Source organism: Polyodon spathula, chromosome 5 (genome assembly GCF_017654505.1).
Source record: "Polyodon spathula isolate WHYD16114869_AA chromosome 5, ASM1765450v1, whole genome shotgun sequence".
Taxonomy (NCBI): Eukaryota; Metazoa; Chordata; class Actinopteri; order Acipenseriformes; family Polyodontidae; genus Polyodon; species Polyodon spathula.
This window is the reverse complement of record NC_054538.1, coordinates 15959951-15984796: the sequence shown is the minus strand read 5'-3', so window position 1 is coordinate 15984796 and position 24846 is coordinate 15959951. Positions and strand designations below refer to the sequence as shown.

At 35.7% G+C, this 24846-nt stretch overlaps 1 protein-coding gene across 1 annotated transcript in view; it reads right to left on the bottom strand.

Moving 5' to 3' along the window:
• Positions 1-21690, bottom strand: part of LOC121315399 (major facilitator superfamily domain-containing protein 2B-like) — a 31554-nt gene extending 9864 nt beyond the window's left edge. The window contains exons 1-6 of the mRNA XM_041249454.1: positions 21604-21690; positions 11459-11584; positions 10235-10359; positions 7107-7230; positions 2586-2664; positions 1491-1684 (exon numbers count right to left, since the gene is read on the bottom strand). Of these exons, the coding sequence (XP_041105388.1) occupies positions 1491-1684; positions 2586-2664; positions 7107-7230; positions 10235-10359; positions 11459-11584; positions 21604-21690 (735 nt within the window). The remainder of the gene's footprint in view (positions 1-1490; positions 1685-2585; positions 2665-7106; positions 7231-10234; positions 10360-11458; positions 11585-21603) is intronic.
• Positions 21691-24846: the final 3156 nt, after the last annotated feature.

Below are 24846 nucleotides of genomic sequence, written 5' to 3'. Positions count from 1 at the left end.
TATTCTCTTTTTTAAATGTTGATAGTGTTTTTAGAGTCTACAGAAGCAAGTATTGCTTCCACTATTTTGATGAACGAATGACTTCTGTTTCTGTTTAACATACTGGGGAAGTATTATGCCACGACAGGGTCGTCTCTAATGAGAGGGTTTACGCATTCACTGCCAGCCGCACACACCATTGATTTTCAACGTGATTTTTGACAGGATGATTTCCAAGGTTGATTTTTATGAAACATATTTAAAAATAACACCAAATACAGTGCTTCAGCCCAGACTGTAATAACAAAATCTCTTCCTTATTTTACATTCCCCAAACATACAGAGACAAGAAAAATTATGTTTAGAACCATCACCCCTGGCAAGAGTATAATGTAAAAAAAGAAGCCACGAGTAAAGTGAGCCCCTCAACAGATGAACAGAAATAAACACGGCAGCATGTTTGTTTTCATCCACTATGCTTTGGCTCTGTTTCTGTTCACAACAGCAATGCTGTTATGACAAGGGTATTTTTATGTTTATTTCGAGTTACTGGTGCAAAACTGGGTTTTCTTTCAGCCACAAACCCTTGAAAATATGTTTTAACTAGCTAAAGATGTTGACATACGAAACAAGCAAGAAGATATTTTGTAGATATTTGTGAGTGACACAGATTATGGCATGTTATGGCAACAAAGCAGCTTTCCTCCATTTGAAACCTTTTCCATAAAAGAAGAAGATATGGTTGCTAAACCTGCTAAGACACTAGTGGGTGGAAGTGCTAGATGAATCATATTGTAAGGAGCTTGCTGATTCAGAGAGCGTGTGTTGGCTTTTTGAAGGCCAGACCCTTGCCTCCAGGCTTCAGCAGCTTGGTAAAATCTGCTGCATAAATTCAGTTCCTGATAGGTAAGTAATATGCAATGGTGACGCAAAGTACAGATTGGGCAAGATTTGTAGATTTCCTCATACATATTGCAGTGTACTGCTTTAAAAACTACTAACTATGAATTTACTGTATTTTCATTATTCGTCTTGGATAAATCATATGGCCTCAATATTAACTGCTACTTGTACTGCCTGTAAAGGATCTGTTGATACATGTATCCCTGTTCAATCCAATACAATACCCCTATCTTAACATTTAACAAGATGTTTATCCTACAGCGGCTACTCTTTGACCTAATAGGGTTTTAAAATTAGCTGTCTAACAGCAGTCTAATGCAATCATTCACCGTGCCTTTGCCGCTGGACACTTACCTTGCAGGTAATATATTCTGCATCTGGTGTTAATGTAAATTGGTTGGTATGTATTCCATACCCAGTAGATGGATTTGGTATCCATACAGTACTTATGGTTGTTTCTGGGTGGAACTTTCTGCACTTCTGTTTGATCTTTTGGTTTAGTGGTTCCAGTGAAAGCCTTGGAGCCAGAAAGTCATGGGATTGATTCTGAACTACCCAGGTTAAATGTGGGGAGCTCGGCACACCTGTATTCAAGGTACAGTACTTACTGCATGGGAGAGGAATTCTTGAGTTAAGGCAGGGCTGATGGGGCTGTGCACATTGTATGATTCTTCACTGTCGTTTCCAGTCACTTCTGTAGACACGTTGTAGAGGCGACAGTGTTCTGAGGCATGAGCGCTGGCTACTATCTGCCCCTGGATCGCAGCTCCAATCAGAGTGCCAAACACTTCCATGGTCATTCCTGCACGGAAAAGCAAAATGATACGGCACGGACCAATCCTTATAAAAGTTTACCATAGTGAAAACATGGTAAAGTGTAATAAAGAATAGTGAAGCATAAATATGGCATATTTTTTTTTAAAAAACAGACAAACCACAGTACACAATGGTAAATGCATGGTATACAAAGATGAAAAGCATGGGAGAATTACAAAATGACAGAGCCAATTTTACTGTGGTAAACATTTATAAGTTTTTTTACCAGTATATATTTTCTTCCTTTTGGTCTATTTACGGAATGACTGTATTCTACATATTTCAGTCCCCCCCCCCCCCCCCCCCCCACACACTCTCTATCTCTTATGTTTTTACAAATATTCTTTTTATAAGTTTTCCCAAACCTCAAAGGGGTTCTTGATAATATTAGAGATAAGCTCTAATTTGATAAGCTTTATTTGGGCAAACTCAACTCAAATGTGGCGTTATGATACAAGACTTTTCAAAAGCCTGATAGAACACAGCTCTTGTTATGTTGAGATGTTGGCTACATATGATTTTATGTGTTGTCATGTGTGTTCACGACCCCAGGTAGGACAATTCAGAAAATGTGTCAGAATGAAAAATAATATAATTGTAACAATAATACTTCATGTAAGTGGGGTCAAATAGACCTGAAACATAATAATAAGGGTACCTGTTGGACTCCATTAAAAAACAATAAAACAACAGTCTCTTTGATTTAAACAGGAAAATATATGTCAAAAAGCTGTCAAAAACCAAGATGACTGAGTTCCACTACTCCACCTGAACCACTTGGCCGAAATTTTTGATGAATAAACCAAAGGACAATAGAGTCTGCTGGGGATTGATAAAGACTGTAAGCAAATGTTGTCAATAGACAAGAGTGGAAAGGGTCAACTTACTGTAGGCAGTAGCAGAGTCCCTCTCCTTCTGATCTGTACTGAGGAACATGGTGAGGGCCGAGTAAGGCACGTGAAAACACTAATGGAATTCAACAGATACAATGAAGTGATGTCAGAGGACAATAACATCTATAAAAGATACTATTCTAACATGCAAGGTTCAATTCTAGATCAGATCACAACAGTCGGGATCTCCATGTTGGAGAGTAAAATGGTGGATAAAATAAGCATCTTATTAGGTAATGCATGCACATTTTAAATTCACCCAAAATGAGAACAGTTAATGATGTAGTTACAGCTACATCTAACTAATATTCTGGGGGATAGCACTGAATCAGTAAAGTCAATAGATCACTCTTCTTTCTTAGGAGTGTTAGTTTGGTGTTTCATCCGGGTCTAAATGCAAATGTAATAGCCCCCCCCCCCCCCCCCCCCCCACGGGGACTACTTTAAGAAATACGTTTAATTTGTTACTACTGTAATGAATGCAGTACGTATTAAATAACTTTCAAATATAACATCCAAAGCCAGAAACTTGGGATTTACAATGGACTCTGATTTATGTTTTGAGGCTCATATTCGTAATGTCACTGAAAAGTCATTTTATCATTTACGTAATATTGCTAAGATTAGGTCTTTTCTATCATTGCCTGATGCAGAGAAGCTAATTCATGCATTTGTTTCAGTTAGACTGGATTACTGCAATGCTCTGTTATCTAAACTACCAAGCTGCCTTATTCCATTTGCAGCTTGTTCAAAATGCAGCTGCCAGGCTGCTCGGTAGAATGAAGAACAGAGAGCACATAACTCCGGTACTGGCTGCACTTCACTGGCCTCCGATATGTTTTAGAATTGATTTTAAGATTTTGCTGCTGACTTATAAGATGCTCCATGCTCTGGCTCCTGAGTATTTAAAAGAGCTCCTGTCCACATATGCACCTATCCATGCCCTAAGATCAGCCAATTCTGGCCTTCTTGTTATTCCAAAGCGTCTAACATGAAGAGAAAGGGTGAAAGAGCTTTCAGCTATAATGCACCAAGATTGTGGAATAGATTGCCATCTGACATCAGGGAAGCAGAGTCATTTAATGTTTTTAAGTCGAGGTTAAAAACTCATTTTTTAGATTCAGTCTATTAATATTGTAATTTTATTGTATGTTTTTCTTTCACTGTATTTTTGTTGCTTTTAATTATTGAATTGTTCCTTAATAACTTGTTTTACTTTCAATCTTACAATTTTTTCTGTACTCTGTGTTTAATTTTACAGTATTCTTGTTGCACTGTAAAGCACTGTGGGACTCTGTGTGAAAGGCGCTATATAAATAGATAAACTTTAAACTTTAAAAATGATGGGGGCTACGACAAGAGATTATGAACCATTTCTGTTTTTTTGTATGTACAGTACTACTGTATATACACATGTGAATTACTGTAGTGTATGTAGATCTGAAATACATGATATAAAAAAAAAAAATTCACATGGCAGCAATATTTTTGGTTACCTTCTTCTTTTTCACCCTGGTGAAATTGTCAGTTTGAATAAGTAAAACAGAATCTCTAACGTCTTAATCACCAAATGCAACTGAAACATAAAACATAACTTATCAGAGCTTTTTTTAATGCTAAATAAAACTGCACAGCAATTACTGAACTAGTCATTAGGCCTTCCAAAGACAATGAATAACTCTAAAACTGGTAACTGGCATTTACACACTCCTGAGGGTTTGCCTATATAAGCTATCACTTAACAGTATGACATATCATTATCCAGTACCACAGTTCATGGATGCTGTGTGCGCTCTGCAACACATGTCACACAGGATAATGAGAGAACACAAAGGATGATTCTTGGCTGGCTCCTGGGGAAAGCCAATAATAAATAAAGAATGAAACCCTACACTGGTATATGTGGTGGAACCAGAGATAAAGTGAAGTTAATCAGAGAGCTGTGGGTTGTGGAATACTCTCAACCCTTCACCAATTTAGAAAAAGTCATTAATGGAATTCAGAAAACTATTATGAAGTATTCCTGAATCATATTTACATTTACATCCATTAAAAAAAAAAAATATTGACCAGCAATATTAGCCAGCATGAAATTGCTCTGTATTAAGATCACAGCTTCACATACTTTATGACTTATTTCCTAGCCCTGCCCATACCATTGAAAATACTAATGTGGTTCCATTCTACAAATGGCTCATATACCGCTGTAACTTTCCTTGCCCTGGGGAGCCATTACATTTCTATGTCACACATAGCTTCTAAATGTCTAACTGTGATAATTTAAATAAATTAGACATAAAATATATCTTGCTGTAATTGCTATGGATTCACAAGCATGTGCTACCATCCACTGGTTAGCTTTTCTTTAAAGCAAGATAAACCTCTCCACTAAATCCTTAACAAGGCACTGGCACAGATACTGTACAGCAGATAATGGTTCTATGGTTTATTGTATTGAATTTTTAATTGTATAAGCATCATTTGAAGAGGAGCATTCTAAACCAGCACACTGACAAATACTTTACCCAATTACAGAATTTAACAGCAAAGGTTTGTTCACTGTCTTTAAATTTTTGTGATTTTTTTATTTTTTTTACTCAGCATATCAAAATTATAGCTTATCAAAAATGTCACAAAGATGTCTTTGGAACGACCTCCTGGAATGCTGTTTTGGCACTTTTGCATCCCAGGCTTGGTCAGCTCATGTGGGGTGTGGTCACTGTGACTGTGCTGTATAACTTCCCATTGCAAGCGATACAGGCCTGTGCTGCTGGATTTAGTCTTTTGCTCTGCTGATCTTCTCTAATACTTAAATCAGAGCATTGGTGTGACGGGGAGCACTGCCTCAACGTATATATTGTTTGCTATGTTTATGATTTATTGTATTATTTTGTATTTGTATTATGATTTATGTAAATATATGATGGTGAAAAGCCAATATTATTTGTATTTTTATTATATTATTGTGTGGCAGGACAAGCGCGGTGTCATCCGCCATGTTATTATTTTGTTATTTATATTTTTGTTTACCTCATGAAGATGCGTGATTGATCAGCTACTGAGTATTTAATTAGCTGACAGTCATTAGAGTTATTAAACTCATGCAGACTATGGCTGAGGGGTAATAAGATCATTACTAGCTAGTTAACCCCTCAGCCAGAATATAAAAGACCTTCAGTTTGGCTGCATGGAAAGAGTGGAGAGCAAGAGCAGAGATAGGAGGTAAAATTATTAAATTGAGATAACAATTGCTAGACGAGCTGGCTTTGTACCAGCACGGTACTACTTGTTTCGGTTTATTCTTTGTTTGGCCAATGTGCCTTTTTGTTTAAGTATTGTGTTTTGTTTAAATCTTTAGTTTTATTATTTAATAAAACGCTGAGCTCTGTAGCGTCTCAGTTTTGCCCCCCCACCCCCTCCCCCATCCATTGTTGTGGTTTCTTTTTCTGGTCTGACGTCACCCCTGCAGCCATCTTGTTCACAATTGGTTTTAGGTGAAGATGTGTGTTCTCATGTACAATCGTATATTCCACTAAAAACACATCTGTCATAATACTTGTGAAAAGCTATGGACACTGTAGTTCTAGTACCACACAACCTCCAGCCCACCCAACAGTGTAAGAGTTGTTTATTTTAGTGCTCTAATGATGCAATATTAAATTACACAGCTGTTTATGAAGAATGTCAAGGTGAACCTATGACCCCAAGCAACGTTGCCCTCTAGACCAGGAAGATAAGGACTATTTTTGAGACTGAGGCATGTGTGTGGGAGGCAGGGTAAATAAACACATGTATTTCACCTGTCTGCTGTTACAGGTGCCAGGTGCTGCTCTCTGAGTTTCTTTTAGTATATTTGACATGTATATTCTGTTCTGTTACAGTTAGAGATGTGTAACATGTTATGTTTATATTACATGTACATGTTTCTTTTTTGTCTGCTTTGCTGTCCAATGTTGTACAAATTGCATCCATGGAAACTGGTATTCATTAGTTATTTCCCATTGAATTCACTGTCGATCTCTTTTTTTCTGTAATGCCATAACACTGCATATTTCAGACCAGCTGTGTGGAGAATGTTATGAAACTGCATTCCCGTCTTTGCCTTGGAACCTGCACCTTCGCACAGTATAGTAAAAACAATGTTCTTCATTGGAGCTGCAATGGGATGAGATTCAAAATCTCTTTCTGGATTCTTTATCAAAGGGCTAGATGGTTTGGATGGCGTTGTGCATGCTCTTGCCATTCATTGCCCTATTTCTCGTGTACTGCGTTTACTTTTACTGCAGGGAAAAATGTTGTGGTGAGACTAAGGCAATGTAAATGTAAGTAATTTAACAAAATGATACTGTAGGGCATAACAATAAGAAATGCCCCCCACTCGAGAGTAGTAAGAACCTCCTTCAAAAAGCTAGAGACCCCATGAATTGTGTAATTGCCCCTCACTGATTCACCACCCTCAATATTTCAGGGGACCTCTGTAGGTATGTTTTTAAGTGAAAGTAATAAAGTACTTACCGTTATCATGGTTTGGTAAAGACAATAGAACCCCAGGTACCACATGAACTTCCCTGAATGGAATGGAGGAACATACCACAGATAGAAATAGGAGACCACCACAAAAGGAGTGCAGCCCATCATCCTGTCAAGATACAGTTAATACACAAAACAACAATACAACAATAACAGTTTATGCTGGTTGTACAGATTGATCATGTTAATTTTTTATTGTTTTTTTATTTTTTTGTATTATTAAAAAGGAAATATTTAGAATGTCAAACAGTATATAATGGTTAACCAGACTTTGTACTGTATAAAATGTAACAATTCCAGGGCAAATACCTTATAAATGTTTACCACAGTATTTGTTCACTGTATTTTTAGCATTTTTATCATGCTTTTCCCATCATTACACTATGTATTTACCATGGGTTACCCTGGTTTGCCATGTTTATTGATTTGCTTTACCATCCCTCGCTATTCTTCGCAATGCTTACCAACTCTTTACCATGCATTCATTGTGCTTTATTACACTTTGCTGTGCTTTTACTTTTAAAACTTGTTATAGTCACTATACAAGAATAATTAAATAGCTCCCTTTATCTTGGATTTGTTAGTTCTGTTGCATGTTCCAGCTTCAATTTGATTTAAAACCGAAACAGGAGATGATACCTGACATTCTGCTTCCATTAAAATTTTGTTTTTTTCTATTTAGCCATTAGTTTATTCATAGGCAGTCATTGTATTAAACCTTATAACAGCACTTTCCTTAAAAACAAGCTGAAAGAATGTAAACATCAACTTGCTAGAATGTTCCAACCTCCTTTTATACTGTTTCTGTATAGTTCACTCGTTGCCTCTTTCCCACATTCTTTAGGAAAATGTGCCCCAGCCCTTCCTCAGTGGAACCTGCATTTTATGTACATGTTGTTTTCATTTTCCAGACAGGGGTGTCAGTGCAATTCCAGACTTTTATTTTAAAAAAAGGTGTGTCTGATTTGGTGGAAACTGTAACTTGAGGGCCCTCCCTGAAAGTAAAATATCTTAAAGTTATATCTCCCCTCTGATTTTGCATTGCCCAAATTTTCAGGACTTTGTTTTTTTTTTAGAGTTGAGTAAAAGCGGCACCATTCTTGCAGCTTCTCAGAATGCACATGCCATCTTTACAATAGGTTTATTCTCCCTGAATATGGCCAGTGAAAGCAGTCAATTTTGGCACTGTCTAGTTTTTCCTATTACATGGTCTGAACCCAGTCACACAGACCACTGTTTTACAAATCAACTGTTTTGTTTTGTAAAACAAACAAAGGATTACATCACTCATGCTGTTGTACGGTTAGGTATGTCATGCATTGAAAGTGATTAATTGAACGGCTACCCTGTATTTGAATATTCTGTAAGGTGATTTCAAATCCTCTTTGCAAACACAATTTCCCTTTGGGGAAAAAACAAAAACAAAAAACAAAGCTTATAAACCAATTGACCCACTAATTAAGTCTGTTTCTGGAATTTAATCAGTTACTTTTAACAATTATTCATTCTGGATTGACAACTAGTCAGCAATCCCATAGCTAATAAACTAATATGTGTAATATGCCTAAGAGCTTTTTTCAAATTAACTTAAGGATACTAAAATATAAATTGGAAGGTTAAAAATGTAATGAAAAATGTCCATTGTTTAAAGTCAAGGCTGATTTAGGGAACCCAGATATGTTTAAAGCAGTCACTTTCTGTGATGATGTGATTGGGTATATTTAGTATATTTAGTTGAATGTCTTTTTATAAGCATCATTCAGTATGCTTACATCGGCCAGTAAATCCAGATCCAACCTTATTATGTAAGCTGTGCAGGGTGACCAGAAGTTCTGGGTTGAGAGGGATTGTCCCCTGTCCTGATGTCCCAGCAATTTTCAACCAAAACCTAAAAAAACTCCTGGTTTGACAGCACTAATGTTGAACAATTGTTATTAAATCATATTAAAATATAGTTCCAAAATAATATTTTTCATATAGGTTACTATATTAAATATAAGTTATGCAAAATGCTATAAATGAAGGGTAAAACCCTATGGTTATAACATGTAGTGAAACACGGTCACAGATTGGAAAGAGAAGCTGCAGTGATTGTTGTTTTATGTTAGTTTAATGTGGAAACAGTAATCATGATAAAAGCCCTATATTCAAATAACAAGCACGCTTAAAAAAAAGAGAGACTTGGCAATCTGAGGACCTGGTTACATCCACATCACTGACTGGCAATTGCTAGCATGCACATGACAGTGTTGTATATTGAAACTGTTGTTATATTTCACTATGCAAATATTTTGACTGCCAGTCTAGTATTGTACTTTATTAAGTATATGTAACGTCCATTTAAAAACAAAACAAACAAAAAAAAAAACCTTATTATTATTAAACGCTTTAATTAATTAATTAACTAATTAATTAATTATATTATATTTGGAATTATGCTCTTTTAGGGCTTTTCTACAAATAAGCCCTCAAAACAGATATTTAACACCATAATGTGTTTTTAATTTAAGCCAGTTACTGATGCACGGGTCAATAGGTAAACAATCAGCACACCTGACGCCTCTGTAGAACTTTCTACAAATGTTTTCCTAATGTGCAGGACCCAAGATAACGTGACTGTTTGCAGGTCAGTCAAAATAACCTGACTGACTTCATGCAGAGGGTAGGATTACATGCTGTCTATGGCCATGTTTTCACGCGTCAATTACAAAGTTTCTACAGCATGACTCCTTATAGATTCTAAGAGCCAAATAGAAGAATGGATTGTATATACAAAACACTAAATGTCAATCACGTAAAGTAGAATAAAACTAGCCTTCATAGTATTCATTTCCAATTTCCTATTTTACATTAATATTAATTTTCAAATACAGTATTTTGATACAGTGGTGTACAATATATCAATAAACCAAACTTGATTACAATTTTAAAAAGAATGTGAGAATTTTTGTGTAGTAGAAAATAAATGTTATTTTCACTTTACCAGGCTACTTGTCTTTTAAAGACATATATTGATAATTAATAATTAAAAACATTAAAATGAATAGGTACACCGTATCTTCAAATTAAATAAAAAAAATAAAAATAAAATCAATTAAAAAAAATGTACTCACCAGGGCATAAGTCTTCCGATCTGGGTCCATTTACTTTTACTGATAAAACAGCCTATGACAGGGTCAGTTACTGCCCCCCATGCCTTTCCAATAAACAGCACCAGGGAAGCTTGGAATGGGCTAATCTGAGGGGAACACAAGGCACCAAAATAAAAGGAAATAATTTCTCCACAAAGGTTTCTCCAAGATTTATTAATTCATTCATTTATTTCTTTTCTTGAGACAAATATAGACCCCATTGCAATACAGTAGTTTATCACAACCTGAGTGTGCTGGTTTTTACGTTACCATCTCTGGGTTACCATCTCTGGTAATGGTTGCACTGCCAGTCAGGCATGGATTCATACCTAGAACATCATTTGCACAAGAAAGTGGGGTCTTGTTCCAGGTTTTAGTGGTGAGCCACAATTATGACATCCTGATGGCTGCTTGTTGTTCGGAAGCTAGCAAAGTGTGCTTGAGCAGTGACTGTAGGGATTCTCAATTACTTCTGCCCCCTATCACACAGGAGTCACACGGTGAAGCACCAGGGAATGTACAGATATACTATCAGAATAAATGCATGTTTCACAGTACAGTTTGAAAAGTGGACTGTGAAATTACTTTGGGAGCAATCCCTAAGTCAGAGGGATTGTGATTTGCAGCAATAGGTACAGCAACAGTAAACGGTTACAATGTTATCTATGACCCAATCTAAATAATGTACAGTCCTCCCTCGTTGTACCATCAATAACGGGACAGGTCCAAGCTGCAAGGGTGATAGTATAGAAGAGAAGATAGAAGAGGGAGTGTATAACAAGGGAGGTCTGCAACAGACAATTCATCTAATCAGCAATAACAGCAATAGCAATAAAGGAGGGCCCTTTGTGACAAATACTGTAACTTTACCTATGAGCACTGTGTTTAGCTTCTCTTTGTATTAATTAAATCCACACCAGTGTCTAGAATACAGGTTAATTTGATACTAGCACAGTATGTGACAGTACTATCACTAGTATTTATAACTAGTGAGGTTTATTCTCAGCTATGAAAACAGATCAGTCCTACAGACCTTTAACACACTTATTGGGGTTGTTCAATGTAGGGTAATTTATTCACATCACTAAATACAATAACATAGAGGAAAGAGGTCTAGAAAAAACAGGTTTAACAATTTGGAGTACAGAAACATCAACACAGCTGAAACCCCCACACCTTGCAGTACTGTAAGTTGATTTTACTCACTCGTGCCACGTCAAGCAAATAGATCTGCAGGAAAAAGCCAGTGGCACTTCCAGTCACCTGGTTTGGAGCTCCTCCGATTGCAAAACATAACTTGTTACATATGGAAAGTCTACTGTCCTGATGAATCTGAAAAAACAGAACAAAAATAAAAATATACAACAGCATAAAACAGTAGTCATTAATCTCCCAGGCTTAGTTTTAAATACACTAGTGCACAAAATTTGCTTATTGACCACAGATTGTTAAAAATATTAAATGTATCTGTTTTTCAAAGATGAAAGCAAGCTTACAGTACATCCCAAGACAGCAACTCATTCAGCAGCATGGTAGTCATGTTCAGAAGTACATCACAGTCCTTTCAAATGCCCTGTTGTATCTGTTCCATTTGGGCAGACATCTAGAAACCTCTCACTCTTCCAGCGGTTTTGCTGGTTTTCATTTATAAAAGGAAACCCCTAAAACAACCACATGGCAAACCAGATACTCCTTCAAAGGCACTGTAATTATCTTGAAGACTTTTTTTACTAAAAAACATCATGGTTTCCATAATTGTAATTACTCTAGGTTCTTTGGCAATTATTAAACAGCAGACAGTGGTTACAGACTGGGTCAAGAGAGTACCCATGAATCAACAGTAAAGCACTAGTCTCTTTACTACGGCTATATGGAAAATAAGACAACAATGTCATTGTTATTGTATATTACACATATAAATAATAATCATTTTGCAGCCACCTGTTATAAATTATGTCCAAAAAATGATAGTAATATCTAGACAAAATTGAGGTTCTTTATAATCATTAAAATGCAAATTGTATCAAATATGGTTGTTTTTAATCTAAAAAGGTTTAGTGTTTGCTACTTTATAATGTCAGACAATTTGCCATTTTTATGTGAGCAGTTATTCAACCTTTGAAAGTCTATGACTTCTGTCACTTTAATAAGTTTTTTTTTAAAACGTATTAATATTTGAATAAAGGTCAGTTAGCCTATACATGTAAGCAGGTGATGCATCATTTCAATGAGAGAGGGTTGAATTCGGCCTAGCATTACAATACTTTCATTAGTTTCAGGTTGATGATTACTTCTACTAAAAGGATATCAATGTGAAACCTCTGAAGTCAACAAAGAAGTGTTTTTCCAGTTAAATTGCACACAAGTTCTTATTGTGGCATCAGCCATTTGTTCCTTTCCATTGTGAAACCTCTTGCTTATGTCCCCTTTAAGTAGTAAAGAAATAATTGAAACTGTATATATTGTGTGATTTTCCTGTTTAATATAAGCTCTGAATCAACGCAGGGTTAATGAACTTAAAAATAAGCTTCACATAGCTGGTGCACATCTGTTTGCAATCACCAGCCTTGTCATTCAACCTTGTCATGCGTGGGTATAGCGCTTTGCTGCTTGTGAGAATTTAGCAAATCTCTTAAATGCAACTTTGTTATCTAGGTTTCTGCTGACCATAGTGAAGTGAAGAAGAAACAGATGTTAACTATTAATATGCTTTGTCTCACACCATGCTAGGGAAATAAGGCCAAATTTGGTCAAGGAAATTATGTCATCTAGCTGTATATCTGTGCTCAGCTCAGACACATCTACATCTCTGTGTCATGCCGGCTCAGAAAAAAATGAACATCTCTGATGTCATGAAAGCTCAGCTCAGAAATTAACATCAACACTGATGTCAGTGTTGCCTGTATGTGAGATCAGTGATGTATCACATATGATTTGCTTTGCTCCTATTTGTATGTTGATTCCTGAATAAACTATTTTCAATTGACTGATTGATTATTTTATAAAGAAAACAAACCTTACAAGACCACAATTCAATTTTGTGTTTATTGAATCCAAATCCACAACATTGCACACCTGCTTCATTTCCTACATTAACAAATATTCTGTGTAGTTCAAAAGTTAATAAGCTTAACAAACTTAATTTACAAAAAAAGAATAATAAGAGACATGACATATGAACTGAAGTTGTGCACAAGTTGTTTGTTTTTATCCACAGGTTTACTTTCCAGCTCCTGATATATCTGGCCCAATGACTAACGACACGTGTCAGTTCACATATATGAATCACAATTCATCAGCTTTGGTTTAAATGTTGCCTCTCACTGCATGGAGTATTTCTTTTGCTATATAAGTAATATATACTTTTTGCATGCTCAGTGGTTCAGAATAGTTTGTAATAGTTCCACACGTCAGTGGCAGAGCAGACTTCTGCCCTGTATAGATTGGCAGGGATGGGGTTCAGTTCCCCTACCTGTCTGGGTTTATTGTGTTCAGGGGGCTGGGGATTGATTGGAGTAATTAACGATCAATCAGCACCCAGCCATCTGACATAAAAGGAAGCCTCAGCTTCCCATTAGGGGGAAGAGGGAGCTGAGGAAGCAAGCTGATGGTTGTGCTTGCTGGTTTTTGGTTTGCTGGGTTTTTTTTTTTTTTTTTTTTTTTTTTTAAACTGTCCCTGGTGTACTGCTATAGAGACTACAGAGATGCTATAATCCCACTTCTAAAACCACACGTGACAGGCTGGAGAGTGGATAGAGCCCCAGAGACAGACTGCAGTTCAAAAAAATAATACTTTTATTATAAATAAACAAAAATTAAAAGAGCACAAGGGCCAAAACAAAGGAATTTAAACACAAAAACACAAAACACAAAGCAAAACTACAAAATAAAGATTTCCAGGCTGGGCGATGCCTTCAATGGATCAGAAAATTCAAAAAACACAAAACAGCAAACCAAAAAACAGCAAGCACAACCATCCCCTTTATGGTCTGACAGGGGTATTTCAGCATCTCTTAAGTAACACGGGTCTATGAGTAATTTAGAGGGGGACCATACATTCCATTGTGTGTGAAAGTGACAGCATATAGGGAAATTATAGTGTAAGTGTTTGACTTACCTTTCTGATACTATCAAGTCTAAGTCCCATTAAAGGCAATTGAAAGATAAAACTTTTTTTTTTTATTAACCATTCAGACCAATATAAATGAATTAGGAGTAATTGAACAATAAGCTCCAGTTAAGTCCACTTATGCACTACACATTTAAAATAACGTGCAAAAAAGATACAACTACTAATTCAATCCAAATATAAGGACAAAGAAATTCAAGTCAAATAAAGGAAATTAGACCAGTTTTTGTGACCTAGGTTGAACGCAGAGTTTGTGCACGCTTTTGAACTAAATTGAGGTTGCAGAACAATAAAGTGGAGAGCTTTGTTCAGGACTATGTTGGGGAACATCGTGTCTTTCTGATAGTGGGTTAACTTGAAAAGAAAATGGTGGTATTATTTTGTATTATAAAATATTTAAATAATATGAATGTTAACCAAATACACTCGAGGATTTGTATTTGACGAAACGCGTCACAAAATTGAGTCCAAAAACCAGGGCTAGACAAAAGCAAAAACAAAGCATCATAGTAAGTTGTTTGAAGCTAATAAAAAGGGGAAAGACTGCAAATACAATGTTACAATATATTACAACATTTATATTCTGACAGTTGTGTGTTTTATATATATATATATATATATATATATATATATATATATATATATATATATATATATATAGTGGTGGATTGCCTTCCGGTGACAGGTTTTTCCATTTTTATAAACTTGACAGCCATAATGTGGTAAAATGCCATAGCGTGTGTTTATTATTTACAATTAAAAAAAAAAAGAAAACTGAAAAAAAAGCCTAACCCGTTATTGGGCCCTACATAAACAGGTGTTGATGTTACCTAAATACGAGGCAGACTAAGCCTGTTCCCTCGTCATCAAAACCAAATCAAACTCCAACACCATAATCCAAATACCTGTTTGAATGTGTTTGTTTACCAGTAAATCAAAAACAAATTATTTTCTCCGTTCACTCTCCCAGTCACTAACTTAAGTCCTCATGTTCTTCTCGCCCAACACTCATAAACACAGAGCTTTAAATAATAATCAATTAAATAAATAAATCGAGAGTTTAGTGTCCATTATTGCTTAAAAAGACCCTGTGAATAAACATGTCATTGCAATCACTCTGGTGAAACAATGTTAATAGAGGGTATATTATTTTACTTTAAAGAACACTGGAAAGCAGCAAAAGGGCTGTTGCATGCATTGAGTGCCACAATGTTTTAGTTATTAACCTTTACCCTGTCTGTGTGTATTCAATACTTCAATATAATTGTAATTCTGTTAAAAACAATTTTAGGGAAATGTAAATGTGTTATTGCAGTGTACTGGTAATTGCATAATGTTCTAGTGTTAACCTGTTTCTCTCATTCTTGACACACACACACTTTCTTTTTTATTGCCAGACTCTATTTCTATATTACAGCCTGACTTATTGAGCCATACAGTATTGTAGCTGATCTGTTAAATTGCATGCTGTTAGTAAAGTTAGGTTACTCATGTAACCCTGGTTCCCTGAAATATAATTGTAATTCTGTTAAAAACAATTTTAGGGAAATGTAAATGTGTTATTGCAGTGTACTGGTAATTGCATAATGATTATAAGTGAAGCCAGACCAGGGTTTATTTTGTTTTGATTGCATGAATTAGCAGTAACCTTTAAATTACAAATTGGTATTACTAATTGAAACTGTAATGAAAGCATGGACTTTTATAATGCAAATGTGTTTATTTTAATGTTCAGTTTGGATATCATTAAAGTACATTTGAAACATTTTTTTATTTTTTTACTTTTGAAAAAAAAATGGGATTGCAACAGAACTGTTGACAAGTAAAGCAAAACCATGCAAAGAAAATAATAGGGATTTCAGAGATCGATTTTTAGTACTGCCGTGGAAAGACAGCTGCACGCTTTTGTTTGACAATGGCGTAATTCTCAAATGCTTTATGCGTTTAGGTTAAGATAAGGAGTTGTTTTATGTCTAAACTTGTTTCTCTCATTATTGTATACAGGTTAAAAAAATATAGCAGAGCTTGACACAAAACAAAGAGCGTCTGCACTTTTAAAATAAGAGGGGGAATAGACTCAGACTCGAGCTATCGCTTCGCCTTTGGCCGAGTGTGGTGCTTCTGTCTCCATCCTACACACACCACAAACTTGCAGCTCTTTAACACTAGAACCACCGGGTTTATGGTATATTTAAACAGCTTTGATATGAAATTGAAAGACAAACTTTCAGATGCAACTCAAAAGATTGTATTCATGAATATCATATCTAACATTTGCATAGCAGAAACACTGTATTCAAATAAAAAATTTTTAAAAAAAAAACATGAAAGGCTTTATTTTCAAAATTAGCACATATAATGCATGACTTCAAAAAATGCAAAACTATAATAAAATAAACATTTGCAAAGAAACCATTATGTACATAGTTGCAAACTGGTATATATACATATAAAAATGTAAAAACAAAGCAATTATTTATAAAAAAAAATAACATAAAAAAGAAAATAAGTAAATTCACGTTATGTAACTTGAATGCACGTTCAGGGAAACATACTTCAAAGTAGCCCCCATATTAGCACAATCCACACAGATGTAACACTTATCAACTTGTCATGTGCATTTACCACATACTGCTCTTTCACACTGGACACAGGTATCAGACGTTTTATTTTTATTGCATTTAGTTACCTGGCATTGTTTTCTGTTGCATGTGTCACTTGGTGTGCACTGTATCCAGGTGAGTTGTATTTCCCTGCCGCTTTGCAGTTTTCTGATCAAAATGTTTCTGCCAAAGCTCCCTGGCTAGCATAAAGATGAAATCTCTCAAACTTATATTTTCGCTGATGCACTCCTTGTACAAAATGAAGGAATTGATGGATGCCATGTCCAGTACATTATAAAATACAGTACTAGTTTTGTGCAGATGGTGGAAACTCTCTTCTTGCTTTGTTTACTGTTCCAACTAGGCTGTTTTTTTCTTCTTCAACTGTTTTGCTAATTACAGTGAAATAAAAACTACAGTTACATCAGCCTAAGTACGACATTGTCACCCAGTCTCTGACCAGCTGGGCGAGTTTCATCTTTGCACAGGTAGGGGTCGGGTCTCCTGCCAGCCAAAACTTGATCTTGTTTGTTTGACATGTATTGTGTCCAGAGACACTGTGCTTTTGTCGGAAACCGTTACTTGTCCATGTATTGTTTTACGTTTAGCTTGATGCAGGCAATGCTGTTTTCAATGAAGTTTTTCCAGTTTTAATATATCTGTCTGTAATCAAAACGTAAAAATCTCAAGATTTCTTGAATAATTATTGTAATAGAAATATTATAAGACAGCAGACTATATAGAGTATTCTCACGTAGACAGCCAGACAGCAGTTCTCCAAGGAATTGATAGGATTACAATATACAGTGGCTCTCAAAAGTATTCACCCCCTTGGACTTTTCCACATTTTATTGTGTTACAACATGGAATCAAAATGGATTTAATTAGGAGTTTTTGCCACTGATCAACACAAAAAAGTCTATAATGTCAAATTGAAAAATAAAATCTACAAATTGTTCTAAATTAATTATAATTATAAAACAGAAAATAATTGATTGCATAAGTATTCACCCACTTTGCTATGACACACCTAAATAAGCTCTGGTGCAACCAATTGTCTTTAGAAGTCACATAATTAGTCGAATAGAGTCCACCTGTGTGCAATTGAGGTGTTTCACATGATTTCAGGTTACCTGTCCCTGGGCGGTCCCACAGTTGGTTAGCACATTTCCTAACAAGAACTACATGATGAAGACGAAGGAACATTCAAAGCAAATCCAGAATAAGGTTCTTCAAAAGCACCAATCAGGGGTAGGATATAAGAACATTTTCAAGGCATTGAATATCCCCCGGAGCACAGTAAAGTCCATTATTAAGAAATGGAGAGAATAGGGCACAACTGTGAATTTGTCTAAAACAGGCCGTCCTCAAAAACTGTGTATCTGGGTGAGAAGGGCACTAGTGAGGGAGGCCAGCAAGAGGCCTATGTATGGCAACTCTAAAGGAGTGACTGCCTTCCTCGGCTGAGCTGGGAATACTTTTGAGAACCACTGCATATTTGGATAACATGTATCTAGACTTCAAAAACAATATTCTATTCAAATACATACTGATGTAAACTCATTAGAATTAGAGATAACAAATTGGCTTGTATACATATAAAAAGTAGTGTAGTGTAGTTTATATTAACAATAAAATCATGTATTGTAATATATTAGCGGTTCTAGGTAGAAGTGCTTATGTTTTTTCTTTTGCGATTCTGACTTTCAAACTCCGTCAGGGTATTTAATACATGTATTTAGGAATCAAGAACAGACAACTGTAGATCTTTAACACACACAGAGTAATTTACACTTTAAAAGTGAAAAACATGAAAATGGCTGCTTGGCTGTTCTAGTGTTAACCTGTTTCTCTCATTCTTGACACACACACACTTTCTTTTTTATTGCCAGACTCTATTTCTATATTACAGCCTGACTTATTGAGCCAAACAGTATTGTAGCTGATCTGTTAAATTGCATGCTGTTAGTAAAGTTAGGTTACTCACGTAACCCTGGTTCCCTGAAACAGAAAACGGCCACCAACGACATTATGTATGGGATATGCCTGCTCACTGGATAAGTATCGCTGAGCTCACTATATCAGAGCTGCCGGTAGGCCCCTTCCTGGGATGACACGCTCTGTCACTCCCACCGAGGGATTAAAATCTTCATCCTGAGGAAGCCATTTCCAGTTGTCTCTTTTGGCATGTGATACAGTATTTTCAGAATCATATCATTCTGAATTAAAATACCACTTCTGTTGAAAATATAGTACTGTACCAACAAAACCAACTACAAAAAAACTAGACAAGATTTTTGTCTTTTACTGTTGTGTTATTCCCCCAACTCGTATGCTAAAAAATTTCAATGAAAGATCAATGTCTGTCAAAATATCATGGACATTTGCAGAGGTTTTTGGAGATGTTATAGTAATAAAATAATGACTTGGATCACATTATTGAGGAGACAAAATGAGTGATCAGGACAGGATTTATCAGCATGCACATCTATAAAGAGGCATGTGAAAAATACAGAGAACAAAGGGTGGGCCTTGGCTGGAGATACAGTGCTGAGTGTCCTGGTGCAATTCAATGCCTTTTAAGCCTGTTTTACTCTTAAAAAAAAACATTTTAAACAGCACATGTGAAAATAAATTGGACCTGACTCGTCTGACAAGCGCTGAATAAATGGACTGCAAAAGGTTAATTATCTTCTTTGTTGCACAAGGATAAAACACACAATGTTTCTGGATGATCAGAAAATAATTTGAATCCCACTTAAAATATAAATAATTGGAGAGGATGATTAAATATGATTCTGGCACATCTACATGAGATTGAGCAAGGAAATTACTTTGGGTAGATTGAGCAGTTCATCACTATGAAAGCATATGGTGCGCGGTTATTGATTATGATTTTGTATTTTATATACGTTGTCTGGTAAGGGACCATCAGCAACAATTGGGTCTGCTCATGCAGCAATAGTCGCAACACTTACTGTAAGTTATGTAACCCATGGGTGTCTGTCGGGTAACAACTGCGTAGAATGCAGGTGACGGAGGCTCCGAGGACGGGTGAGTGGGTAAAAATCATGAACAATGTTTACAGCATTCTAAAGTCAGCTACAGAGGCTTTGTACTTTGTGCCAAAAATAGAGAGAAAATTCATTGAATCTACAGTGCCATGGAACTTACAGAAAGCGCTGTACAATTTCAGTATCGGATAGCAGACTGACTCAAATGGCTAACATTCCCACTATCTTCCACATTGCAGACTGTAAGGCTTTTGAAACTCTTGCCTATATATTGCCCTGGCCTTGTAGGGAGTAACTAGCTTTTCATAGTTGAGAATATAGCTGTGATGATAACATTTTTGTTTTCACGTAAGTTGTTTCTACTTAAAAGCTGTTTTGTGCCTATGTACAAAGCATGATTAAACCAATTAAAACTGGTTGCAAAACCACTTTTGTTAAAAGTGACACGTTATAACTTTAGGTAAAATGTCACGGAACGCCCAATAACATATTATACAAATGGAACACTATGTTTTTCCAGTTAAATTGCACACAACACCCTGCTTATGTGCCCTTTAAATGTAAAGAAATAATTGAAACTGTCTGTATATATTGTGTGATTTTCCTGTTTAATGTAAGCTCTGAATCAATGCAGGGTTAATTAACTTAAAATGAAGCTGTACATAGCTGGTGCACATCAGCAGTTTGCAATCACCAGCCTTGTCGTTCAACCTTGTGATGCATGGGTATAGCTCTTTGCTGCCTGCTGTAACTTCTTATTATTTGGATTTCTGCTGACCATAGTGAAGTGAAGAAGAAACAGATGTTAACTATTAATATGTTTTGTCTCACACCATGTTAAGGAAATAAGGCCAAATTTGGTCAAGGAAATTATGTTATCTAGCTGTATATCTGCTCAGCTCAGAAACATCTACATCTCTGTGTCATGCTGGCTCAGAAAAAAAATGAACATCTCTGATGTCATGAAAGCTCAGCTCAGAAATTAACATCAACACTGATGTCAGTGTTGCCTGTATGTGAGATCAGTGATGTATCACATATGATTTGCTTTGCTCCTATTTGTATGTTGATTCCTGAATAAACTATTTTCGATTGACTGATTGATTATTTTATAAAGAAAACAAACCTTACAAGACCACAATTCAATTTTGTGTTTATTGAATCCAAATCCACAACATTGCACACCTGCTTCATTTCCTACTTAACAAACTTAATTAAAAAAAAAAGAATAATAATAAGAGACATGACATATGAACTGAAGTATATATGAACATGACATATGAAATGAGGTTTATCCATAGATTTACTTTCCAGCTCCTGATATATCTGGCCCAATGACTAACGACACGTGTCAGTTCACATATCTGAATCACAATTCATCAGCTTTGGTTTAAATGTTCCCTCTCACTACATGGAGTATATCTTTTACTATATAAGGAGTATATACTTTTGGGATACTCAAATGGTTGAGAATAGTTTGTAATAGTTCCCTGCATCTTTAAAAGTTTCTACAACACATCAAACCATAGATAGATTGATCTCACTCATCAGTTACATACATAAACTGACACCAAGAATGACTGAAAGAAGAAAGAGGTTTCATACCTGGTGTGTGTCTTTGCTAAGCTGCAAGTCTGAGGGTTTGATCCATTTGTCAGATGAACACTCTGTGGCTCCCTTTCCTTTAGCCATCTCTGTCAATGGCTCTACAGTCACTACTTTACACTACAGTGAGTAAGATGCTGGGATACTTTATTGACCCCCTGCCAGAAAGGGAGGCACTACAGTTCACAGCACACTCTCACAACTGACAAACAGCCTATAGACTTGCCCATATATATGTACTTAAAATGTCCAGGTAAGTGAAAAGTTTACACCACTTTAAAATTTAGTTTTAACAATAATAATGATTTAAAATGATTAGATTGTATTTTAGGGCTTTACTGTAGGTTTTGTTGTGGTAAAAAAAACAAACATAATCGGTTTGCAAGTTTGCAATTTTAATTTGAGTGAACAGGAGGTGGCGAGGAATAATGAAAAGTGAGGGGAGCTTAAGGCCTAGATTAGATTTGAGACTTAAAATTTAACCTGGAAAGCAAGTTACAGTTTCTCATACACCTTTAACCCTCTTAAGGACATTTGTAATAGAATACAAATTTGCATACTGACCATTGTAAAGCTTGTTTTCACATGAAACAAACTCCCCTAGCATTATATTTCTTATGATACTAAAATAATGAAGGAGGTTCTCCAGCATACAGCGGGGTTTGGGGTTATGATGAACTGGGTTATCTTATCACACTAAACTTGTCATACTCAGCTGTAAGGGTTAACATAATGCTTTGAGACTGTAGCATGGGAATGTGGAAAACAGGAGGTGGGTTTGCATTAGTCATACTTGAGAATCTATTTTAATGATTTTAAGACTAAGATAGCACATTATAGACTCTTTTTTACAGTGAAAACATCCATTCGGCATGAACACTGTTTAACAGAAAAAGGTAAAAAAATATATATATATATATATAATATGTAAGGTGATGATTAAGTTTGAACCACACGTTGTATTGTGTTGTTTGTCCCCTTGTAAACAAGGCCTTGGTCTCAATGGGTAAAATTCCTGGCTAAATAAATGAATGTCTACAGGGATTTATTTTATTACAGTGCTTATATTACCATATTAGCTGAGCATAAATAGATACTTCTCTGTTTGGAACTCTATTATTATTACTGTGTTTGTTTTCCCTGAGATATTTATTATCCCTTTCATATGTATCAGGATCATCTATTTTCATGGCATTTTGCATTGCATTTTCATTGCACAGCGTAACATTGCATTAACATGTAAATCCTGCCATTGAAACTGTGTTTTAGTGTCTGTGTAATAAAACATATATTTAGTGTTTTTGTGTTCATTTTTTTACTTCCATTTGGAACAAGGATTTAAACCCCACACTAGGATCAAAATTCGATTTGTGCTGTATTTTATTTTACGGTGCTGACTTTGAAAATCTACTCCCTAGCTTCTTATGTTATATTATATTATCTGTACTTGTGTCTTGCCAATACAAATAGGTTACAGTACTTTTGTTTTCCGACAAAGCAAACACACATACTTCCGAGATTGTAATGCCAGTTTAAAGATAAGATTGTTTCTGTTTCTAAACTTACGTATATGTGTGTGTGTGTGTGTGTGTGTGTGTGTGTGTGTGTGTGTGTGTGTGTGTGTGTGTGTGTGTGTGTGTGTGTGTGTGTGTGTGTGTGTGTGTGTGTGTGTGTGTGTGTGTGTGTGTGTGTGTGTGTGTGTGTGTGTGTGTGTGTGTGTGTGTGTGTGTGTGTGTGGAGGGGAGGGGGGGTTACTCAGAAAGGGTAGTTTATTAAAAGGAAGGGGAAAGGTGGCAAGCATGTACCGTAAGTAACATTGTATTCTCATAAATCTCCAATAGCATTGTGTTACTTCCAGGGTGTTTTGGAAAATATTTATAAAAGTGACAAAGGCGTTACATTATTGTTTAAAAGGTCATACAAAATATATTTATACCAACATTAATGACCTTTTAAGGACCACCAGTATGCCTGAATTGATAATAAAGTTATATTTTAGAGACTCTTAATTGCAATTTAACACTTACCGATGCACTAGTATAGTTATGCTAATATAGTCTGTATATTCTAGAATGGTGATTTGTTATCGATGTTACCAAGCTCCTGAACCATGGAGACAAGGGTTCAGACTGAGAAGTTCCCACCAGGACATGCTGGGGATATGACCAGTGGCGGTCACTGAAACCTGATAAACATTCCTGCTACATCCCTTATTATCTGACATTCTTTCAACCAGTAAGTTAATTTTAACCCAAAGACACTGTTGAGATGAAATGACCAAACACTTTAAGTGATCATTTTGTGTAACAGATTTCCTGAGAGTAAGGCAAACTGAGAGCTTTATTTAATGTCCTACAAGGTGCCATGTTTTAAAATGAAAATACATATTTTTTATAACGTGTTTCTTTCAAAATTGCACATTTGAAACCTGGGAAGTTAATGGAAGCACAACACAGGCACCAGTTAGTTTGAATCACTTTAAAAGAACCCTTAAAGTATTGTGAATAGAGTCCAATAAATCATGTAGTCAGTCTCGATTCGCCAGCAACCTGAAGTCATATGACTCCAATGCGATCCAATACTCCAAAGTCAAGGGTGCCATTAGTTTCCCAGAGGATTTTCAATAACATTGAAAATATGAAATTAAGCTATCCCTCTATGTGTATGTATGCTCATTAAAAGTTCTCTTTTTTTGTTACATACTGCGGAAATATTTGTTTTTTTTATTATTTTGAAGTTGTTCTCAGAACACTTGCATGCACCTTAATACATAGCTGCTAGTTTCATTGATTTCCCTGATTTGCACATGATTAATCTGTGGCTTTGACCCAAGAGATATTTATATGTGTTTTAAAATACTTTTTGGGTTACAAAATAAGAAATTTGTAACACAGAGAAAGGCACAAGTTATGTTTTGTGGTCTTCAGGACATTTATATTGCCATATGTACCCATCTGCCAATTGACAAGTTATAAAAAATGCCTTTTTTAATGAAATACTATAGGCTAAAATGTTTTTTTGGTTTGTTTGTTTTTATAGCTGCAAACCGATGCAAAAATCATAAACAGCTGGTTTCCCTGACTGAATCTTCTCCACCTAACTATTCTTTTTTCCAGAAAGCTCATTCTACTGGGCAGGTAGGTGGACTTGCTACTGCTTTCTGTCGTGAACTTAAAATCAAACAGGACACTGTTGAAGGTTATTCATCTCTTGAAGTTTTAACCTTGATATTAAACAGTCCAT